Source organism: Phyllostomus discolor, chromosome 11, assembly GCF_004126475.2.
Source record: "Phyllostomus discolor isolate MPI-MPIP mPhyDis1 chromosome 11, mPhyDis1.pri.v3, whole genome shotgun sequence".
In the NCBI taxonomy this organism is placed as follows: Eukaryota; Metazoa; Chordata; class Mammalia; order Chiroptera; family Phyllostomidae; genus Phyllostomus; species Phyllostomus discolor.
Window position 1 is genome coordinate 55,576,965 of NC_040913.2, and position 22,079 is coordinate 55,599,043.

General features: G+C 36.1%; 1 protein-coding gene across 6 annotated transcripts in view; it reads right to left on the reverse strand.

The window, feature by feature from the left end:
• NALCN (sodium leak channel, non-selective) overlaps window positions 1–22,079 on the reverse strand; it is a 367,092-nt gene that overhangs the window by 101,452 nt on the left and 243,561 nt on the right. For 5 of the 6 annotated variants that reach the window (XM_036011432.1, XM_028526407.2, XM_036011431.1 and 2 more), the window contains 2 exons: window positions 12,074–12,210; window positions 10,634–10,775 (listed from right to left, as the gene is read on the reverse strand). The exons of the other annotated variant lie outside the window; for it this stretch is intronic. In XM_036011432.1, the coding sequence (XP_035867325.1) occupies window positions 10,634–10,775; window positions 12,074–12,210 (279 nt within the window). The remainder of the gene's footprint in view (window positions 1–10,633; window positions 10,776–12,073; window positions 12,211–22,079) is intronic. 6 annotated transcript variants of the gene reach the window in all.

The following is a 22,079-nucleotide window of genomic DNA, read 5'->3' on the forward strand; positions in this document are numbered from 1 at the left end:
CTGTGTTTCCTGGATTTGTGTGACTTTTTCTCTCATCAAATTAGGGACATTTTCCATCATTACTTTTTCAAACTGGTTTTCTGTCCTTTATTATATTGTATGTTGTTCTGCATTTCCCTTAACCCCTCTTCATTCTCTCTGATCCTCTTTTCCTTTTCTTGCTCTTCTTAGGTGTTTTTTTTTACCTTGTCCTCCAGCTTGCTGATCTGATTTTCTACTTCATCTAGCCTGCTTTTGATTTTTTCTACTGTGTTCTTCAGCTCAGAAATTGTATTCTTTATATCCTCTTGGCTCTTTTTGCAGGTTTTTATTCCCTTTTTCCTGCTGATATAGTTTGCAGTGAGTTCATTGTAGTTTCCCTGTAGTTTTGGTAATTCTCTGTGAGCTCATTGAGCTTCTTGATAACCATTGCTTTGAAATCAATATCTGATAGTTGACTTGCCTCTATTTTATTTAGCATTCTTTGTGAGCCTTCCTTCTTTCCTTTCATTTTGGGGGTTGTTTCTTTGTCTTCCCATTGTTTGTGAGACTCTTCTTGTTAGCCTCTGCTCCTTAAATTGATCTATTCCAATTCCCTTGGTTTCTGGTGTCAACTTCTATGGTAGAAGACCTGTGAGATTCAGTGGTGCAGTGTCCTAAATCTCTTGAGTTTTCTGGTCTTGGGCTGTGGTTTATGCTGGCTCTCTGTATGTCTTTGCATTTTGATTGTTGTTGGGATTTTCTTTGGTGGGTCCTTCCTGTAAACTAGTTCACTGAGGGTCATTCCATTCCACCACATCTTGTATTCTGTTGTGCAGGTGTGGACAGGTTGTATTGAAGCAAGTTCTTCTGTGTTTGCAAGGTTTTGAGGCTTCTCTATTGCTCTTGTTCAGTTGTTTGTTTTGGGTAATCTCTCCACCATTTAGTTATATTTGGAGGTTGGTTGTGGGTTGAGGTTGGTGTTGATTCTGCTCCCTCCTTCACCTTCTTCTGTTGTTATCTGTTGGTTGTTCCTTTGTTGGTGGGTTTCCTCTTCCAATCTTCTTCTTCCAGGTATACTGTTCACAGATCCCACCTACTCTTTTTTGTGATCATTTGGAGGGGAAAGGCAAAATGGTTTAAGACAATGGAGTGTTCTATGGTATTTAAAGTACCAACATGTAGAGAAGAGGTAGGAGATCCTTTGGATATGTATAGTGTGGACTGTGGTATTTCACCCTCCTAGCCACTTTTTAGAAAAGATGGAAAAAAGGTAAGACTCCTGTTAGGTGGGGGAAGGACTGTGAGTTGCATCTAGAAAGCAATGAGCTTGCAGGAAGTCAGATTATGAGGTAAAGTGAGAGTAAAGGATAGAAAATAGGTGTAATGTGTGAGAGAACAGAGTTAACCACCACAGTAATAAAGTTCAGGAAACAGTGAAGTGAGCTAAGATCTGAGACAGGAGCTGTGTAGTATTTACAATTGTATGGAACAGCAATTATTTACAATAGAAATGAAGCACCAATTATATGATAGAATCTATGTGATCTGCATAACAGGAATGTAAAACACAGGACCTAGAGGAGTGTGCTATTGGAACACAAGTGAAGTGAAAGATGGAAAATTGAAAATACACTATGAAAGAAAGAACAAGGGAAATTAGTTAGACAATGCTATTTAACAAACCAAGTGAAGAAGACTAAACAGAAAGAAGGGAAATACAAAAATACTAATAAAAGATGTAAGGATAATGAAATAATAATAATAATACAAATATATCATAACTTGCAAGTTCTCTGGAGTAGAAAAATGAAATTTGTCTTACTGTCTCAGTTGTTGGGATGACCCCTCTTTGGGTCTAACTCTGGTCTTTTCACAGCTCCAAGTTTTATTGTCTCACTTGTGGGAATTTTTTTAAAAATAAGGAAGAAAGAAGGAATAAAAAAAGGAAGGAAGGAAGGAAGAAGGAAAAAAAAGAAAGAAGAAAAGAAAGGAAGGAGGAATTAAAATAAAAAAGCCTCCTGCTGGCTTTAAACTGGCCACTCCAGTTCTGCTGGTCTTCCTGGCTGCAGCAGTGTGAGGAGGGATTGGTTTCACTTTTCTCCCTTCCTGAGCTGCCCTCTTCACAGTTGCTGAGCCTCCAACCCAGTTCCTCAGTTCGTTGCTGGGCTTCCAGTGCCCAGCCTACTCCACTCACCCTACTCCTTCAGTCTACCAGTTGAGCTGTCCTTGAGGTGCACCAGTTAGGGACAACTCACACGTCACCTTCTTGCTCTTTGCTGTCCTAGATGCTAGGGACTCTCAGAGTCTCTTCAGGGTAGTTCAGTACCTCCAATGAATTAAGTCTTTCTGGTGATTGTTGACTCCCTGAGCCCTGCAGCTCCCCTCTGTGGGAGCATCTCCACCTGCCTCTTAGGAAGCCAGTTGGCATTGCAGGGCAGGGGGTGCCCTGTGGCTGCCACTGGGGATGCAGGTATGCGCCTCCTCTGCTGCTGTGCATGGGGCACTGGGGTTGGGCATGAGGTGAAACTGGGCAGCGGGATCAGGTACGCACAGTTCCCGGGGCTGCCTGCATGAGTGCTCAGTCTCTGCTGCTGTGGTGAGATTGGCAGCTGCTGGGCTGGAGTTTTGGGCCTTTGGGTGTGAGTGTGCAGCCTGCTGCTGCAGCTGCCAGGGTGGCAGGGTCAGGTGTGTTTCTTCTCCAGGGCTGCAAGCCTGATCACTTGGCCTCTGCTGCTGTGGGTGGGTACGGGGTGGTGGGGTGGTACAGAAGGCAGGGTGGACTACTGAGGGAGAATTCCCTAAATGCTGCTGAGTGCCTTTTTTCTTTCTTTTTCTTTTTGAAAAATTCCTCCTATTGAAGACTGCTGCTCTAAACAGCCAACCTGTCCTCTCACACAGCCAAACTCTCCAAGGCTGGGGGACTGACCAGGTCAGGGTCCATCAAGGCCCAACTCTTCCCAGCTGGCATCCACAGTCTCAGCGGGTACTGCGCCTGTGTGTTTGCCACTTCATCCTTATTCTCCACCTGTGACTTCAAACATCCAGATCCCTCCTGGTGCTGCTCAAACCTTGTTTGGCCAGGGAGGGAGCCATTGACCTGGCTCTCTCCCAAGAATCCTGGGGCACACCTGTGGGTGCAAGGCCTGGGGCTGTAGCCACCTTGGTCCTTGTGCTGGTTTCAGAGACCTTATTGTCCTGAAACACTCTCCTTAACGTCTGATTTTTCAATGTCCTCTACAATTTTTGGCCTCCAATCTTCATATATGCTGATACCATTGGCTGTTCACTCTGTTCCTCAGAAGATGGGCTAGGGGTTTCACCAGTGCACAGGGGGAAGTGGATTCCACTCCCACCTACCTTGCTGCCATCTTCAGGATAGTGTGTTTTTTATCTACTGTATTTTCTTCATTGTTTAGCACTGTGCGGAGTTCATTTTTGAAATATATTTCAACAATGAATAAATTTGTTAATATTAAAAGATGATTTTTCTGTTCTACATTTTTAATGAAATGAATTCTTGAAGTAAATGTGAATCACCTTAAAATTACAAAGGAGAAATATTTTGAAATATATCAATTCACTTGATACATAGACAAATATTGCACAACTAGAAATTAAATGACTGCAAACTTAATTGACTTATTTTTGCAGTTGAATTTTATGACAATGCTTTAGTCACTAAAGCAGTAGCCTGTCATTGTAAATTTGGCTAAATCTTCAATACCTTACATCAGCTAGACTAGTATAATGATACTGATGTTGCAAAAAGTGAGGAAAGGGCAATATTTACAGCTATTGAAAACAGATGGGTCTAACATGCAGTGCTTACTGATAAGAAACTAATATATGGTAGGTGAACTTCAATTATAGAAGTAAAAGAAAATTACTTTATGGTTATAGCTCATATAAGCAGAAAAAGACAGAAAGTCTTCAGGTTTTTTTAAATGAAGGAATTCATGATTCTGGGAGAAAATGTCAGATGCTCCTAACCATACAGTTCTTAGTTAATTTAAAATCCGTGTCAATCTAATGTAAGGGAGCAGGTCTCCAATTGTGATTCAATTGTATGTGAACTTCAGATCAAAATAACAAGAATATCATCAACAGCAGAAACTACAACATGTTGAGACTGGCACACCACTTACTGGAAAATAGAACTTGTGAGTAAAATTATCCTCAAAAGTAGAAACAAATGTAAATTTCAAAGATACATTTAGCTGCAACTTCAGCTCTCTGACATTTGTTTTGGAGACAGTACCAAAAACTCTTGATGAAAAGCCTTTGGTATCACCTACAAGATGTGCAATCCTAGACTGATTTACTTTTGGCCCTCTATGAATGTACTCCTAAAAATTTTCAAATAAATTACATATAATCCCAAACTAAAAATGATTACACAATTAAATATTCTGCAGAAAAATAATTGATAGGAAATTCCTATTCTCATGTTAGTTTAAAGCAGCAAAATGTGTTTTTTTACCCAGGACCCATTCATTTAAATGTCCTCAATAAATGACTGCTGAATAAAAGAATGTGCACTCAAATGCAGCCATATTTTAACCTGAGCTCAAAACCATACTACAAAGATCAATAGAAATGAAAAAAAGTTTTCATTTATGTTTTTTGTTTCCTCTTCATTATTTTAAATAAATGAGCAACCAATGAAATACTAAAACATTTTTATGTTAAAGAGAGAAGTGCATACATAGGGTTTTTGTATTCGGTCTGATGAACACCACTGCTTCCTTTTTCTAGACTACACACTACATCATATCTTTACAAAACAATCCCATCATATAATCTCTTACTCTTCCCCTAGAGAAATGTCTTGAATGGCATTGCAGAGATGCTAAGCCATTATTTTAGAAATTTTTTTCAGAAGAGCAAGAGCCCTAAAGATGAAAATAGACTGTTCTTTTTTTTAGTGAGTAAACAGTCATCCTGGAAATTACAGATCAGGATGAATAACTTGCTATATGTAGAGTTACTGGAACAAATCATCAAATACTCTATAATCACATAGAAAATTACAAAGTGCTGTCAGCGATCAACAATACTCTATGAAGAGTGAATCTTTCTAGAACAATTTAATTTACTTTTTAAGGGTCTAAGACACGAGACAAACAATGGGGGTGTTAAATAAAATATCATTAAAAAGCAGACTCAAAAAAAAGTCTCATGGACATAAAGAAAATAAACCAGAACTTAATATACTGTGCTCAACTGCACTGTTATAGCTGAAGGTTCATCTGTTTAACTAAAGTCATTTGTCTTGATTAATTAATATAAGTCTATTTGCTAAGTGTGACCTCATGGCATGATACCTTATCTGGTATGATAGACACATAACATATGTTGTACATTTAACATTCATTATTTAATTCTCATTAAAAACCTTAAAAATAATAATTATCTCTATTTTATACATGAGGATTGAAGCTGCATCACTTCATCATTATTCTACACTGCTTCTCACAATCTGTTATGTCAAGCATATCATGGTGTCCATGACTTTCCACATGCCTCCCCCACTGCCTGAAGCACCTTCTTCCTATATTGCTCTCCTGTAAGGACTTGGGCTTTGTCTTGTGTTCCTATAATACTTTTTACTTTCATACCTGTACATGTGTTTTCCCACGGCCAAAGAGAATGTCAGATGAATAACAGGTGCTTCATAAATGTTTGTTGAATGACTTAGTGAACAGTAATGACTTATGAAAAAGGTATATAAAATATAGTAATTACTTTGATCATTTCCTTCCTTATTTTGTACATATGTAGCTATTCATTTTGATAACTTAATCTGGAACTTGCTACATGCTTCACAGAAAGGAGGCAGGTAAGACAGACAGCACTGCGAGGGATTTGGTCCTGTCCAAAGTATCCATGGAGACATGTGGCCCACACCAAAGGGTCCTTGACATTTGATCCCATCAAAATGTCCATGCTTAGAAAACTGCCAGTAGGTTCAAAAACAAGGTTTATTTATATTTTCGGTTTATAGGGTTAATCCATAAAATGCTATCATGTTTTATTGGTCCAATAATTGCGTTGTGGCTATATTGTATTATCAATAATAACTCTTTTTGCATTGGTAGCTTACTGGTAATAGTACATAGGGTTAGGTAGATGGGTTGGGGTTCGGATGTTGTGGATGGGTGAGATGTGTATTAACTGTGCAGATCAAATTACTCTATGGAGATTTTGGACAGGACAAATTTCATGGACCTTCTGGCATGGACTAAATATCTTGATGTTTCAGACAGGACCAAGTATCCATTAATCATAAGAGAGAGAGAGAGCATGCGCACGCTACCACACAGATATTGCCCTGTTTGAGAAATATTCACTGTCCTTTAACATATAGGTTCCAATACTGTATAGGTGTTGGCTGGGACAAACCTCATTGCTCCATCTGTCTCAGGCTGATATAACTGTGAAGTTTATTCATGTTCTTCACACAATTGCAGGTTTTGACCTCAGAAATGGCATACCATCCAGGAATTACTGGTAAGCCAAGTTTACATTTCAGTTTATTAATAAGCATTCTACTTAAGATATCTGTGGTTTAATTTCTATAATGTAGAGAAAAATAGGTAGAAAACCATTGACTGATTTTCTTCTGCCTGGAAACTAGTAAAACTCCTCTCAAGATATGCAGGTTTGCCCTGGCTAGGTGGCTCATTTGGTTGGAGTGTCATCCTGTACACCAAGGTTTGCAATTTGATCCTGGGTTGGGCGCAAACCTAGCTTGCCCGTTTGACCTCTGGCTGACTGGGGTACATAAAGGGAGGCAACCAGTTGATGTTTCTCTTTTGCACCCGTGTTCCTCTCTCTCCTTACCTGTCTCTAAAATCAATAAGCATATCCTCATGTGAGGATTAAAAAATATATATATGCAGACTTACCTTTTAATCAGGAAGAAAAGGAACACTTCCATAGATGCCCCAGATATGGGACAGGTGTGGGAAAGTGGGAGGAGAAAGGAATGTGGGAATTAGCTGTGGGTACCATTTCTTTGGAGACTGGGAGGGCAGCCTTTCCTCTCAAGGATGAGGAGGACAAACACCCTTTCCTGTCTTTTTCCTTTAGCATCTGGGCAAGCCAGAACAATGGCTTAAAGATGTTATGCTTGCTTATTGTTTACAGGGAAAAGGACAGGTATTTTAAACCATGTGGTAAAAGTAGGCAAAAAGGGATATTTTAAAATTCATGGTCTCCACAAAGAGAGGTTGCCATGGGAATTATTTATGATTATTCAAAGCCAGGGTAACTACTCTGACAAAATCTTGCCTAAAGCATGATTTCCTGTTTCCTGAGTTGCTTAAACATTCCTCCCACCCCTCAACTTTTGTTGTCATGGTTTTATTTCCTTCTCAACTTGTGGTCTTTAGGTTCCTGGGACTCAGTATTTCCCCTTGCAAGAGGAAAATGCTTCCCTCTAGTGCAGTGCAGTTGCCCCTTACCAGGATTCATTAAGGAAAAGTTTTATTTTATGGTTCCTTTGCCATTATTATAGGAATCACTGATATGATAGTCTATCATTTAAAAAAAATCTTACCATTCTTTGAGGAAAAATAGTCTCAATTTGTATGGCACAGTGCTGGGAGAATTTTTCACATAATGTGAAGTGCCTTGCTATCCATTTGACACTAACCAGCATTTCCAAAAACAACTGAGGTTGTAATGAAAATTTCCTGATACTTTATTAAGGGAGCTAATTTCTGTTCAGGATTTTTGTTGGTGTTTATGTATTTTTGTTTTTCAGTGGCTTAGGGTTTCTTAAGAAAAGTGAAGAAGGCTTGCCATATTAAAAAATTAAAATAACAAACTGCTTTGTCTTTGATTTCTGCTTCCTTTAAATCCTCCCTAACTGAAATTCATTAAGTAGAATTGTCTGTTTTGGGTTCCCTAGCCCAATGGCACTAGACAAAGATGACAAATCTTAAGTATATTTATGAAGAACTTCAGGAACAGATGGGAACTGAAGCAAAAAAGAGTGGATCCTGAAAGATATTGTTAAGTTTATTTTTCTGGCAACCTAAATAAAGTCAAAGTTTTAAGAATGGATAGCTGCACAGGTAAGTCTTCTTGTAACTGCCACAATAGGGCATTGGCCACTGAGATGAAGAGAAAATATGCTCTCTACATCTCCCTTTCTGCATTGGAACATTTACCCAGATCCTGAAGGCTATAAGGGGATAAACAATATTATTCCAACTGTAGTTAAATCTACATGGGGGCCAACTAGGCTCACATGGAATGAACAGCAACTTAACCATCATTGATAATTTTCCTTGTATTGGAAAATACAAGGAAACTGTGTACATCAGCCAACTGACCTTATAGACTGGGGACTGCCAGCAGTCTTCAAAAACTCTAGTTTCTTTCAGATGCTGACTCACTTGGATACCACTGAGAAGCACTTGAGAAGCAGTGTGTTGCCAGCTTACTATGTTTTAGGAGATTATGAGAAAGGCTCAAGTGTAAGTTTACAAAATAAAACTAATTGTTATCCTACTTTCAGTTAGTTAAAAATAACTGTTAAATGAGAAGATTTTAAAAAGCCACAATCATATAAGGACAATAAAGAAATCAGAAACGGCATTTGAAATTCTCTGAGTGTAGCCAGTGCAGAGATCTCTGGGACAGGATGACGATGAGCACACAAAAGAGTACGCCAAATTCTCCTTAGGCTTAGCCCCCAATCCTCTCGCCTTCCAAAAATATTTTAATCATTTTCTTACTTATTTCAAAACATGCTGCTCAAAAGTATAAGAAACATCATGTTTCCTTCTAGAGAGAAAATGCATTTTCATGGGCTAAGATTTAATTTTGTGTTTCCAGTGGGGAAATGTTATTAGGGATTTGAAAAAAGCATGTTCTGGATTTTCCACTTTCAGTATAAATGATATCAGCTCTCCACACTCTTCCTGGAGATAGCTGGTCACAGCCTGGGGGTTCATTGTACATCTTTGGATTAAAGTCTTTTGAAATAAATTTCATAAAGTAAACAATATGTGTTCCTAGTGTGTAAAATGCAATTTCAGACTGATTGGACAAAACCAGACTCTTACTATCTTCTCACCTGATTATTAGCTGACGTGTGAACTTGTGTGTACATGCCCTGTACATTGTTATAATAATAATAAATAGTTTAAGTCTTTAAGGTCTGTTAAGAGTATTGCATGTGTATATATAAGCACATAATGCATTTCATAGGCATTCACTTAAAATTTAAAAGCAAAGAATAATTTTAATTAAGACTAAATAAGAACAAATATTTCAAAACACAGAAGAAAAACAGAGAGATGACAATCATAAAAGGAAAAAAGAGTAGATAGAAAAGTAATAATTAAACAAATGACAAATATAAATTTTCCTGGCCAATATTAGTCTGCAACCTGAAAAGACTCCCCAATTTGGACAGTTCAAATGTTAAAGGACATACAAAGTATATCCCAGTAAGATTCTGAACTCTAAGGATATGTATAAAGTTCTAAAACTTCCCAAAGAAATCAGAAAACCAACCAACTAGTCAGTCAACCACCACCACCACCAACAGCAGCAACAACAAACCTAATTACTTTCAAGTGAAAAAAATGACATTAGCATCAGATTTGTCATTTATAATCTTGGAGTCTATAATATAGAGCAATAATATCCATTGATGATTAAAAGAAATTAAATAAAAATCCATGAAAAAGAACAGATATATTACAAAAGAAATTATGATCATAATTGAGAACAAAATTGCTAAACTACAGCAGAGAACAGAGGAATTGATGGTGGGGTGGGAAGGAGGAAAAGTTCAAGTTTGGAGAGGAGATGGTGGAAAATAAAGAGAGGAGAAAAGCAAAGGTACTCTGAAAGTATAATCTTTATGGAGTAGGGGATAATGGAGGAACACAGAATATGGGAGGATGACAAAGTAGTTATTGTATTTTTAAATGATAATAGAGAAATATATATTTGATTATAAGCAATAGAAAAAGGGCAGTAATGATTTAAAGGAGTAAAAAATAAATTAGGACTTAGAAAGAGAAATACTTGCAAGTAAATTAGATGCCTTTGCAAAATCTAGTCTTTAATTTTCTTTACAAACTCTGTTATTGATCTTTAATTTTCTAAAGGTGGAATATGAGATAATAATTCCATATCTTATTTTCAAGTTATAAAGGAATAGGTAAACCAGAGTATGAGTAAGATGTGTGTCTAGAAAAAAATCCTGTCACATAGTAAGCACTCAATAAATGGTAGTTATTTTCACTGATTTTAGAGAAACTTGCTCTGATTAGTCTCCCTGGAGTATAACAACTGAAATAAGCATAGTTTCTTTTGAAAGGCAACATTTAGGCAACCATTAAAGCTGTGCTGAACCTTAGAGATGAGAGGCCTTCCTTCTGCATGTGAGAAAATGCAGGTTTGGGGAGGGTCTTGACCTATTCAAACTCATGTGTCTGCTACATGGCATGGGTCAAAAGCTCACTGGTCGAAATGTACAATTTAAATTCATAAAATCAAAAATGTTAGATATAATGATTTCTTCTACAAGTAAAATTTTCTTCATTATGATCCTGAAACATTTTAGAACCTCACACAATTATGTGGTTTTGTTCTCTAAAGTATATGCTTAAGAAAAAAATTGGTTATCTGAGACAGTGGTTCTTACTTTTTGGTCAATGTATTTGTTATCCTCTATTGCAGATCGTTTAGAGTGATCACACGATGAGGAAGAGGCTGATGGAAGGCTTCTTAAGAGGCAGCAAGTGTCCTGTTGCTGGCGATCAATAAACTGCTTCATGAAACTTTCCCTTTACAAATGAAGTATACATACATAAGGGTTATTAATGAAATGGAACAAGTGATAGCATGTTGCAATTCTGTGTTTGCTTAAGTTAAATAAAGTATGACAAGGCTCATAGAAAACAATATATATATCAAGAAAGGTGTGTAGATTAATTACCAAATTAATGAATTTAGAGAAAGTTTTCTAAATCTTAGGCATTCCTGCTTTAAAAAAGTAATATCCCTGAAATAACTTTTAAGTAATAACATTCAGTAATTCGTAGTATTTTAAAGTCCTATTTTGGTATAAGATACTTTATCCCTTTTTAAGACTTGAAAGAGTTAGTTCATCTCTCTGAACTTCTGTTCATCTAAAGAATCTCTGAAACATAACTTTGCATTTAAAGACTCAAAATAACTCAAAGAAACTTACTTCATCTGATCTCTAAAGCATAGCGAGAATTCAAATAACATATTTTCAAATAACCACTAATCTTCAATCTAATTTATGGCTTTTTTAATATTTTGTATTTTCAGGTTTTAATTAAAAAATCAGAAATGCAAATATATTTCTATTTAAATTTTAAATATTATTGTACCACATCTAGTCTCCTATTTTTATATCTGCCCCATAAAACTATTTTTAAAACTAGTTACATAAAATGTCATATTTTATATTATTCTGGTTCTGTTTTTAATTTTTGAGCTGTAACTGGAAGAATTTCCTTTAATTTTTAGAAACAAATGTCTTAAAGCATCTTCTATGTAACTGCTTAACCAGAGGGCAAAGTGGTAGAAAATCAAATTGATATGAGGGGATGATGCCATAGTTCTCCTTTCAAAAAGTGAAGGACAAATTATATTGTGATCAGACATGACATTCTAAACAAATGCCATAATAGTAGTATGGAAACCTGGCCAGTGGCATTTCTCTACCGACTTGGAAATAAAAAGGCCTCAGAGTCTATTTTATCCTACACAGTTGAGGGTCAGAGTTTGATGTCTATCTGCCATCTCTACAGTCTTGAGCACCTTGGTCCGTTATCTGGGAAGTCAAATCCCTGAGAGGCATCTGAGGGAGAGGCAGTGGGAAACAGCTCTCTTGCCTAGGCTAATGCACTTCCAGATGACACTGCTCTTAGCATACTGCTTAAAGGGGTCAATGGTTTTTAAAACAGAGGTAGAGAGAGTAGAAATATAGAGAATAACTTTAAAAGTAAAAAAAAAAAATCCACATCTACAGGAGTTTGAAAGAAGGGCTAAATCATATTTAAGATGAGTCTTTTACAGTGCATTTGAGATAAAGAAAGTAATACTTTAATACCTGATTTTGGGAACAGTAAAATCTGAAGGAAGCTTTGAGATTTTCACCATTTGTGGTCTGTTTGGAAATTTCTCAAAGATTCGAAGACGCAAAGGGAGCTTTTCTTTGGTGTCTGCATTTGCTTCACTTTGCTTTAACTAAAGAAAAAAATAGAAGGAAGAAGTAAAGGTGGAAACTATGGCACAGTAAATCACAGATTATTGAATTTTTAGAATCAAAGCAATGAGTTGTTAAATAAAGAAACAGTAGATGGCAGCAAAGCACTACCAAGTATATTTCTCTCTCCTGCCACCTATTGTTCTCTAAGCAGTCAAGCTCAGTACCAGGAAAACAAAAACAAAATTAAATTAAACAAAAACTAAACAAGAAAAAAATAGAAGAAAAAATTTATGCGATTTTATTTCCAAATGTAAGCCTCTTTTCATACCATTTTCTACTATTGACTCATTTATCACTAATATAGTTAAACAATTAAATTTGTTTTATAAATATGTGCTAGAATGAGAAACCAAAAGTATAAAAAATAATAAAGAAAAAATCTAAGTAGTAATATTTGTAAAAAGGGAAAATGAATGTCAAGAAAATTGGTCACTTATTGTAGCAGATTAAAAAGAAAATCTCAAAATGAAAACAACACATTTGGGACTTAAAGACTTTTCTATTTAGTTGCTTGGGAATTATTATACTATGTACTATTGAGTATTTCTGAAAGAAATGATTAGCAAATGGTATGTATGTATGCATACACACACGTATTTTTCTATAAGATAGTTTTTATATATCTATAAACCAAGCTGCGGGGAAGTCAAGGCTTAACATCACAAACTGGAAGCAATGCTGAGCTTAGGAGACACTGTAAGGATGGACATAGCTGGCAGAATTCTGACCAGTGAGGTAATAGTGGCTTCTACACATTCATATCCTCTCTTTTTCCCCTCCCATGGCTGGCTTCTGTTGACTATTTTCCTCTTCCCTGACCTCTCCAAAGACTGGAATTCACCTCTCCAATGTCCACCTCACCTCCTGTCCTGCCTCCACCAACTGCATCTTTGAACATGGATCCTGTTCTAAAAGTACATCTATTTCAGGCATTCTTTTTAGTGCTGTTAGGGAAGCATATTTCTTTTTAATTTTTTTTAATCTATTGATTTTTAGGGAGAGAAAGGGGGAAAAGAGAGAGAGTGAGAGAAACATTGATTTGTTGTTCCACTTAATAATACATTCATTGGTTGTTTATTGTATGTACCATGACTGGAGATCAAACCCACAATGTTGGCATATTGGGCAACAGTCTAACCAAGTGAGCCACTTGGCCAGGACTGGGAAGCATATTTTCAAAGTCACCTACCTGCTTCTTATCCCTTGTTCAGTATGCTTTCTCTTTATAATTAGAATTTGTCTTGGGTTTGCAGGAAGATTAGTGTATGAGTTCTTATAACAGGAAAATAACTAGGAACTCTTATCCCAAATCCAATACAATATATGGGTCAGTTGTCCAATTGCTTGTGAGCTCAGAGTGAAATTATTTGTCTCATTTCTAATTCAGAGAAATGTGCCTTCTTAACATTGTATTACAAAAACTGTTCTAACATTTTGTTTTATGTAATAAAAACATCTTACTTTAACCATTCAAATGTCTTATTTAATTGTGTGGCTTGTCTTTGGTTTCTTGTCTTAGCTAGTAATCTCACTTATGCAAGGGGCCACTGCTGCTCGCTGCCTTCCTCCCTCCCTAAGTAGAACACTGAGCACAGCACATTCTTAAAAAATGTGATGGTTATGATGATGGCAGTGATAAAGAACTAGCTCATTAGCTCCCAGAGACACAAGAAAAATGGCTAGCAACTCCATGAAATGTAGGCAATTAGAAAAATGATTCTATACATAAACAAAGATATTCATGAAGAAGAGACATTTTCTAAAAGTTCATTGATACTACTAGGAGAAAAATATTTATCAAAGTAAGTAGAGTACACAGAAAAAAAAATCAATCAGTAAGCTAGGTCAGACTAGAAACAAAGACAATTATATAAAACCAAAGACAGGCTGAGAAGATAGAGCAGAAATAAGGTATTTAGTTCATGCTAATACATTTATTTATACATTAATATAGTAAAATCCCATAGGCCAGGTTCATTGATAAGTTCAGGGGATAGAAAAATAACTAAGCCACAGCATTTGCCCTCACAGAGCCCACATTATAACAAACAGATGGTTATATAAAAAGATAATGACAATAAAATACAATAGCTACTCTAGCCAAGATATAAACAAAGTGCTAGGAGTAAAGGGTGAGGAACAAAGAGAGAAATAAAAAAACGAAGGTGCTACTTCTACTTTCAGATATTTTTTGGGCAGCAGAATGGCTACACATGACTATGTTAGTCAACATGGGGGTTCTAAATGTATGAAGACTGGTATGGATAGTTTATGAGAATTAAATGTCTTCAAAAGACACAAGAACAAATGGTACATTAATCAGGACATGTTATCAAAACAAAAACATGAGATTCTTTTCTAAATAAACTCTATGTGTATCCATTCACTCAATCTCCACCAGCGCTTCCCTAGTCAAAGATACCACCTGGGCTCCTGTAGTCTCTTCTGGGGTCTTTCCATCTAGTTTGGTTCCTTCTAATCTGCTCTCTATCCTGTGGTCATAGTAACATTCATGCCTTATGGTTTAAACCCTCCAATGGTGCTTCATTGCTCTTAAAGCTCTCATTCATTCTTCATCAGCACCTGATTGGTCACTTCCTACTTGTGCAGCCTCATCATGCCCTCTTCCCACACTATAGTCACATGATCTTCTTCCAGTTTCTCAAAATCGTCTGGACCCCCTACCTCAGAAACTTTGCACACATTGGTCTCTCTGTTGGGACCTTCCCTTTTCTCCTTTCTTTCTTACTCTTCATTAACTTCTACTTATTGTTCTGATTTTAGTTTCACTAGCAATTTTTCAGAGAAGCTTTCCCTGCCCAACAAGATCTCTCTCATAGCATATTGGGTTGGACCAAATGACTGTGTAGGTCAAAGCAGTTAAAAATAGGCAATTTCTTATGGTTTAATCTAATACATATTGTATTAGGTTCCTAGGACTCCTGTAACAAATTGCTATAAGGTTGCTATCTTAAAATAACAGAAATTTCTTTTCTCAGAGTTCTGGAGGCTAGAGTTCCCAAATGAAAGTATCAGAAAGTCCATGCACTCTCTGAAGGCTCCAGGCAAGAATTCTTTCCTAAGTTTTCCAAGCTTCTCAACCGTGTTTGTTGTTTCTCGGCCTGTGGGTGTATCACTTCAATGTCTGCCTCTGTCATCACAATGCCTTCTTGACTGTATATTTCTATCTATCTGAATCTCTCTCTTTTCTCTTACAAAAACATCAATAATTGAAATTAGGGTCCCCCTAAACCAGTGTGATCTTAACTGATTACATCTATAAAAATCAGATTTCCAAATAAGGTCTCATTCTGAGGTTCTGGGTGGACATAATTTTGGAAGGACGTTATTAAATTCACTCCCCATAACATTTTTGAAATCATAGCATGTGACCATTTGAACACTCTATCTCTTTCCTGAGACTGTAAACTCTGGGAGGACAAGGATCATGAGAGGGCTTTTCATTATTTCATATCCAGGCCCACCATGATTTTGACACAAAGCTAAACAAATATTTGTTGAATAAATGCTTATACTGCTCAGGTATTTAGTCTGGGCATAACTAAGCTCTCCAGTAGATAACTGGGAAAAACAAACAAACACATAGAGGATTTTAGGTATATCCTGAAGGGTGGAGAGATAAGAAGAAAATATCTATTTACTGATTAAGTTAATATGTTTGTGTGGAGTGTAGGTGTTCCTACGTTCACAGAAGAGACTAAAATTTGACTCTGTCATTTAATCTGAATTTACATATGCCATTGATGACCTTGCTGATGAATGTTTAGAATGTATACATATAAAATTTTATAATAGTAATCAAATATATAAGAATATAATGTTTAACATATATAGGTAACTAGTATTAAAAAATAATCACCTGCCCTGGCTGGTGTGGCTCAGTGAATTGAGTGCCAGCCTGGGAACCAAAGGGTCATTGGTGTAATTCCCAGTCACGGCACATTCCTGTATTGTGGGTCAGGTCCCCAGTAGGGGGTGCTTGAGAGGCAACCACACCTTGATGTTTTTCTCCCTCTATTTCTCCCTCCCCTCCCCTCTCTAAAAATAAATAAATAAAACCTTTTTAAAACTCACCTTACCTATATTTTTTTTTAAATAAAATTTACTTTAATTTGTATTAGAGTTACTTATATTCCTCAAAGCTTGTATGCACCTTAGGAGCCAGATTTCATTTTTTATTTACCTTTATAGGTTAAAGAGAGTAAAAATACAAGAACTATTTGTGAATAAATAAATTACAATTCAGCATTAGTTGATCATTGCTTGGTAAAAGTTCAAAGAGCAAATGAGAAGCTGTTTGTAATGACTCAGAGGGCTCTTCAAGATCCTGCAAACCCTTTTCCTGAGTATGAGGCATTGCTATTCCATAGAGGTTTAGAAGGGCCAGATAAAATTTTGAAAGATGAGTGGTCGCTCGAATGGTAGATGTATCAGATCTCTCTACTAAGCCACTAAGCAGAATCTCCTGCAAGCAGAAAGGGGCTTCTTTCTAAATAGCAGTTGTGAATTTCACAACATAATGTTAAGTGAAGGAAGCCAGACAAAATAAAAGAGTATGTACTGAATGATGGCATTAACAGAAAGTTTAAAAAATGGGCACCACTATTTTAGCTGCTGAGTCTCAGGAGAGTGGTTATCCAGGGGTGGGTATGAAGCATAACTGGAAGGGTGTGTGGAGAAGGAGCTCCTAAGTGGCTTCAATATTTTTTAATCTGTGTTCTAGGTATATTCAGTTTGTAAAAATTTAGCAAAAAGTCTCTTTCTATATGTTTATTACAGTACAATAAAACATTGTTGCTTTTTTTTTAAAGGGCAGATGATGTAGTGGAGCAAAATAATTTAATCCTTATTCACTGCTATTAATCACTATAATCTTGTTCATTTTTCTTTCCTCATTTCATGATTATGATTAAGATATAAAAAGAGAAAAAAGAGGAAAGAGCAAGATTAGTGTGTGTGTGTGTGTGTGTGTGTGTGTGTAGGGGTAGAAGGTGGAAGAGGTGAGAAGGCTGAGGCAAACAGGATAAAGAGAAATAGTTCACAGTACTTTGAAGCCACTATAAAGTTCACTTAATATTTAATAAAATAGTATTTTACTTTTACCCAAATTTTTCCCCTTTTTACTTGTAAGCATTTTCCAAGATTAAATTTACTTTGATGCCAATCAAAGTAATAATATGGATTATTAAGAACTGGATAATAATTTAAGGTCTTTATACTTATCACAAAAGCAGACCTAACATATAGCAATTTTAATTGTAAATGTCCATGTAAAATGATTTCAAAAAACACGATTCTTGAATGGAAGGAACATAATGCAGAGAACCCCAAGATTTTATTTTTTTTATACTGAGAAAATGAATGTAAAGAATAATACAAAGAAATGGCTTCAACTGAGCATGAAGTCTAGCTGCAGCAGATCAGAGGATCTCTTTGTAAGAGACTAACATGGTTAAGAAAAACACACTTTCAAAAAAGAAATTGGAATCAAAGAAAAGTTGGAACTTTAAAAAGTATAAATTATCTAAGCTCAGTGTTATTCTCTGGTTCAGCATCTGTCTTGCTGAGATATCATTACCCATTGGGCAGCTGAAAGCCTTTTGCTTTACTGTGTTTCTCCAGAGAGTTGTGTTTAATTGCTCTGCATGACACATACCCTGTTTTGCCTCATCATTTAGATCTTCCATATTTCAGTCTGTGCTTTCTTCTGTTAAAATATTCAAACATTATTCAGTTTCAGTTCCTTTCTGAGTGTTGTAACAAATAACAGTTGAAGGATTACACTAAATATATTTTTTATTTTTGGTGTGATTTTTCTAATAGAAAACAATTTAAAAACATTCTAACTTAGCAAAGAGTTCTCATTTTAAAATCTAGTCCATGCTAATTTGAAAAATGTGTAGAGATCTGTAGGTGAATGTGATTGCAGAGTATGTTTCACTATTCAATTTATGAAAACAATATTACATTTGATGTGGAGAAAGGAGTTCCTCTTTGTTACCTGAGTAAATTAAGGCTGAATTCTCTCTGCTCCTTTATACAATGGATTTTGCTGGGTTTTTTTTCTGGATTTATATATGACACAGTGATTCACAATCGAATATCTTCTGAAAGCATAAACTGCTATTTTTCAACAAAGTTCCTCTTGTTATTTTGCCTATGTGATTTTATACAACTCAGACTGTATAGCTTCTATGGGGTGAAAACAGATGGGCTATACGGAGAAATGATCAAAGGTGTTGGTTTTTATTAATATTCCTATGTTACCATAGAGCCTTGATATACAAATATAAAGAATACCCCTCACTAGTCTGTTGAATTCCTTAGTTTCTTAGAGGGAGGACATTCTCTGTTTTTTTTTTTTTGTTCTGGTCAAAGTTCTGTTCAGCCACATGATTACTTGCAAGACAATACTGTACCCCACAGGTGGCAAACATAGGGCCAGCTGTCCTAATCTGGCCCTCTACATTGTTTCTACCTGGTGGCAATGCCAAGCTCTTGCTTAACTGTTAAGGAGTAGTTGCATTTATACAGTTCTAAAATTACATTCGGCTCTTTGAAGGCAACTGTGAGGCTGATGTGGCCCCTGGTGAAAGTGAGTTTGACACCCCTGCAGTGTACCCTTTAAAAATGTTTCCATTCAAAAGTGTTTATGTCATTGACGTTTTTCCTGTTCCACAAAATTTTTTAATAGATCCAGTCCTTCCAAGGTGAAATTGGGGTTTAATGAATATAAATTGTTTGCATATGAGCCATAAGAGCTGCATTTTTGTATGACAGCTGGCACCCCCAAATGTTCAAAGTAATTTCATAACTTCAGCTGTTTAATGGCATGTGGTGTTTCCTCTTCCACATCTCTCAACTGACTGAAGAGCTGTTATTCATTCATCTTCACAACATTCTCATGGAGGAAATGGGGAGAGGTGAGATGTTCCTGAAGCAGCTGGTACTCTGGGGAACTGAGTGGCAGTTCTGTGCTTCCTGGTTTGGGAGGCCTGCAGAACACTCATGGGCTCTTCATTTGCACCATCCTCTGACATCTCTAAGATGTACATGTAATATTCACTTTCATGTTCTTGTAAGATGTTGTTAAAACCTAAGGTCTTATAGGCTTTATATGTCCTTCAGAAGGGTACTTCACACAGTAACGTAAATGATATTTACAAGAAAACCAGGCTAGCAAAAATGCTAATGAGCTGGTAAAACTATTGAAAAATTAGAATACAAAATATTGTTGAAAGTATAGTTTTCCTCATATTATTTTCCCTTAAAATCCTATAATGAAATTAATGGTTTCTTAGAGACAGTAGTAATGAATACAATTTTGCCTTTGTAAGTTTTCTTTTCTAGGTCCAAAATACTCTATTTTATATTATATCTCCCTTCTGTTATTCAAATGAAACATATTTGTTTCCATTAGGGAGTTAACTGAATCACAGAAACATGTTCATTATGATAAAAATGTTTTTTTTTCTTCACTTCAGATGAAACTAGAGTTCCATGTAAACTAGGTGCTTGGTTCTTATTATGAGATGGTTATTTTGTAATTAATAGAGAAAAACATCCATAACAAAGGGAATTCAGAATATATAGTGCTCTCACAAAATTGTACTCTCTGATTTGACTTAGAAAACATAGGAGACAATATACTCTAAGTAAAAACAGTAAAAAAAGTAAGGAGGTATGAATTTAAATTTTTGCTCAGTTTCTATAATTTCTCAACGACTCTAGATTTCAATGTTCTCAAATGAAAAATGTGGGTCTTCAAATTCTTTTACATAAATGCCATATACATAAGTGAGATAGCATATTGCCTATAATTTGAATTACTCAAGGGAAATGCACTATAAAAAACTAAAGCTATCACTATGCTACAGTAACTGGTAGTTCTATGTGAAAATGGTCTCGTCTCAGTGAGTGGAGATAAATGAAGAGGGTAGGACATACAGGTTGGGGCAAAAGTAGGTTTAGAGTTGTTTGTATGAAAAAGAATACAAAAACAAAACCAAAAATACAAAAAAAGAAAAAGAATACAATAATTAATAAATAGCAATATAAGCATACATTGTGTTTTGTTTACTCACAGCTATAAACATACTTTGCTCTACCCTGTTTGTACTGTTTCCCACTTCTTGCCCTTCACTATGTTGATTGATTTATTTTTTTACTTCTTTATTAAAAAAAAACCTAAAATAGACAGTAGCAAACATTTTTCCTTATCGTGTGTCCTTCCCTACTTTCCATGCCTTTTCAAACTTGTTTCTTAAAAGAGTTGCTTATGCTCACCATCAACACTATTTGTCTACACTAACATCACTAACATTCCTCTCAACTTCTATCCTCTTTGGTCTCAGGTCTCTTCCCAACACCTCAGTGCGTCTGCCCTTGCCAGTTACCAACATTTCCCATGTTGCTGAATCCATTGGTCACTGGGTGTTCCAGGTTTTCTCTCCCTGTCATTCCTTAAACCCTCCTAACTGGATATCCATTTTAATGTTGTTTAAACTTTAAAATCATCTTTCAGAACACCATTAAAAGAAATATCATCATGTTCCTGGTTTTTAACGTAATTCAAGGATGGTAAATAGAGACAACTGTACCTGAACAACAATAAAAAAAAAAGTGAAAAAAAAAAAGAGAATGCTAATCTTCTTAGTGTGATATACAGTATCCTTTAGTGCCTTGCCCTTTAGATTCTGGTTTGTGAGTTCTTCCCACATGTTTGTGCCTTTGAATATGCTGTTCCCCTGCCTGCAATATACTTTCCTTCCACCCTTAATTAACTTGTACATTCTTCAAATATCATCTCTTCTATGAAGATTTCTCAGAATAAAAACAACTGGTAGTTGACATAGTAAACATGCTACATATTATGCTGAACACTTTGCACTGCTAATATTATTTAATCCTCAAAACAGCCCCCTGATGCAGCCTGGTTCTTTCTGCCCGTACCCAAGTTCAGCAGAGGAGGCCCAAAGCTATGGATCACTGATGGCTCCAACTGGTGCAGGGCCTGCCACAAGAAGCATCTGGCAAAGCTCTGCACCAGAGTCTTTGTAGATCACAAAATATATAGAAACAAATACAAAGAAGTAGTCAAAATGGGAAAACAATGAAACAGACCCCAAATGAAAGAACAAGAGAGTTCTCCAAAAGAACAATTAGATGAAATGGAGGCAAGTAATTTATCAGAGAATTTAGAGTAGTGATTATAAGGATATTCAATAGCATGAAGAAAGGCATAGAAACAAAAAGAACCTGACAGAAAAAAACCAGAATGCAATATCTGAAATATATAATACACTGGAAGGAATAAACAGTAGGTTAGATAAAGCAGAGGATAGAATCAATGATTTGGGAGACAAAGTAGAAATAAACACCAAAGGCAGAACAGCAAAAAGAAAAAAAAATTAAAGTGAGGAGAGCTTAAGAAACGTTTTGGACAACATAAAACATAAAAATATCCACATCAGGAGAATAGCAAAAGGATAAAAGATCGAGCAAAGGATGGAGAACCTATTTGAAGAAATGATGAACAAAAACTTCCCTAATCTGGTGAACGAAAAAGACACACAAGTCTAAAAATCTCACCGAGTCCCCAAAAAGTTGGACTGAAAGAAGCCCATCTTGTAAGATACATCATAATTAAAATGACAAGGCTTGAAGACAAGAAGAAAATCCTAAAAGAAGCCAGAGAAAAGCAGGTAGTTACACATAAGGGAGCACCAATTAGACTGTCATATGATTACCCAACAGAAACATTTTAGGCCAGAAGGGAGTGTCATGAAATATTCAAGCAGATGAAAAGCAAGTACCTACAACCAAG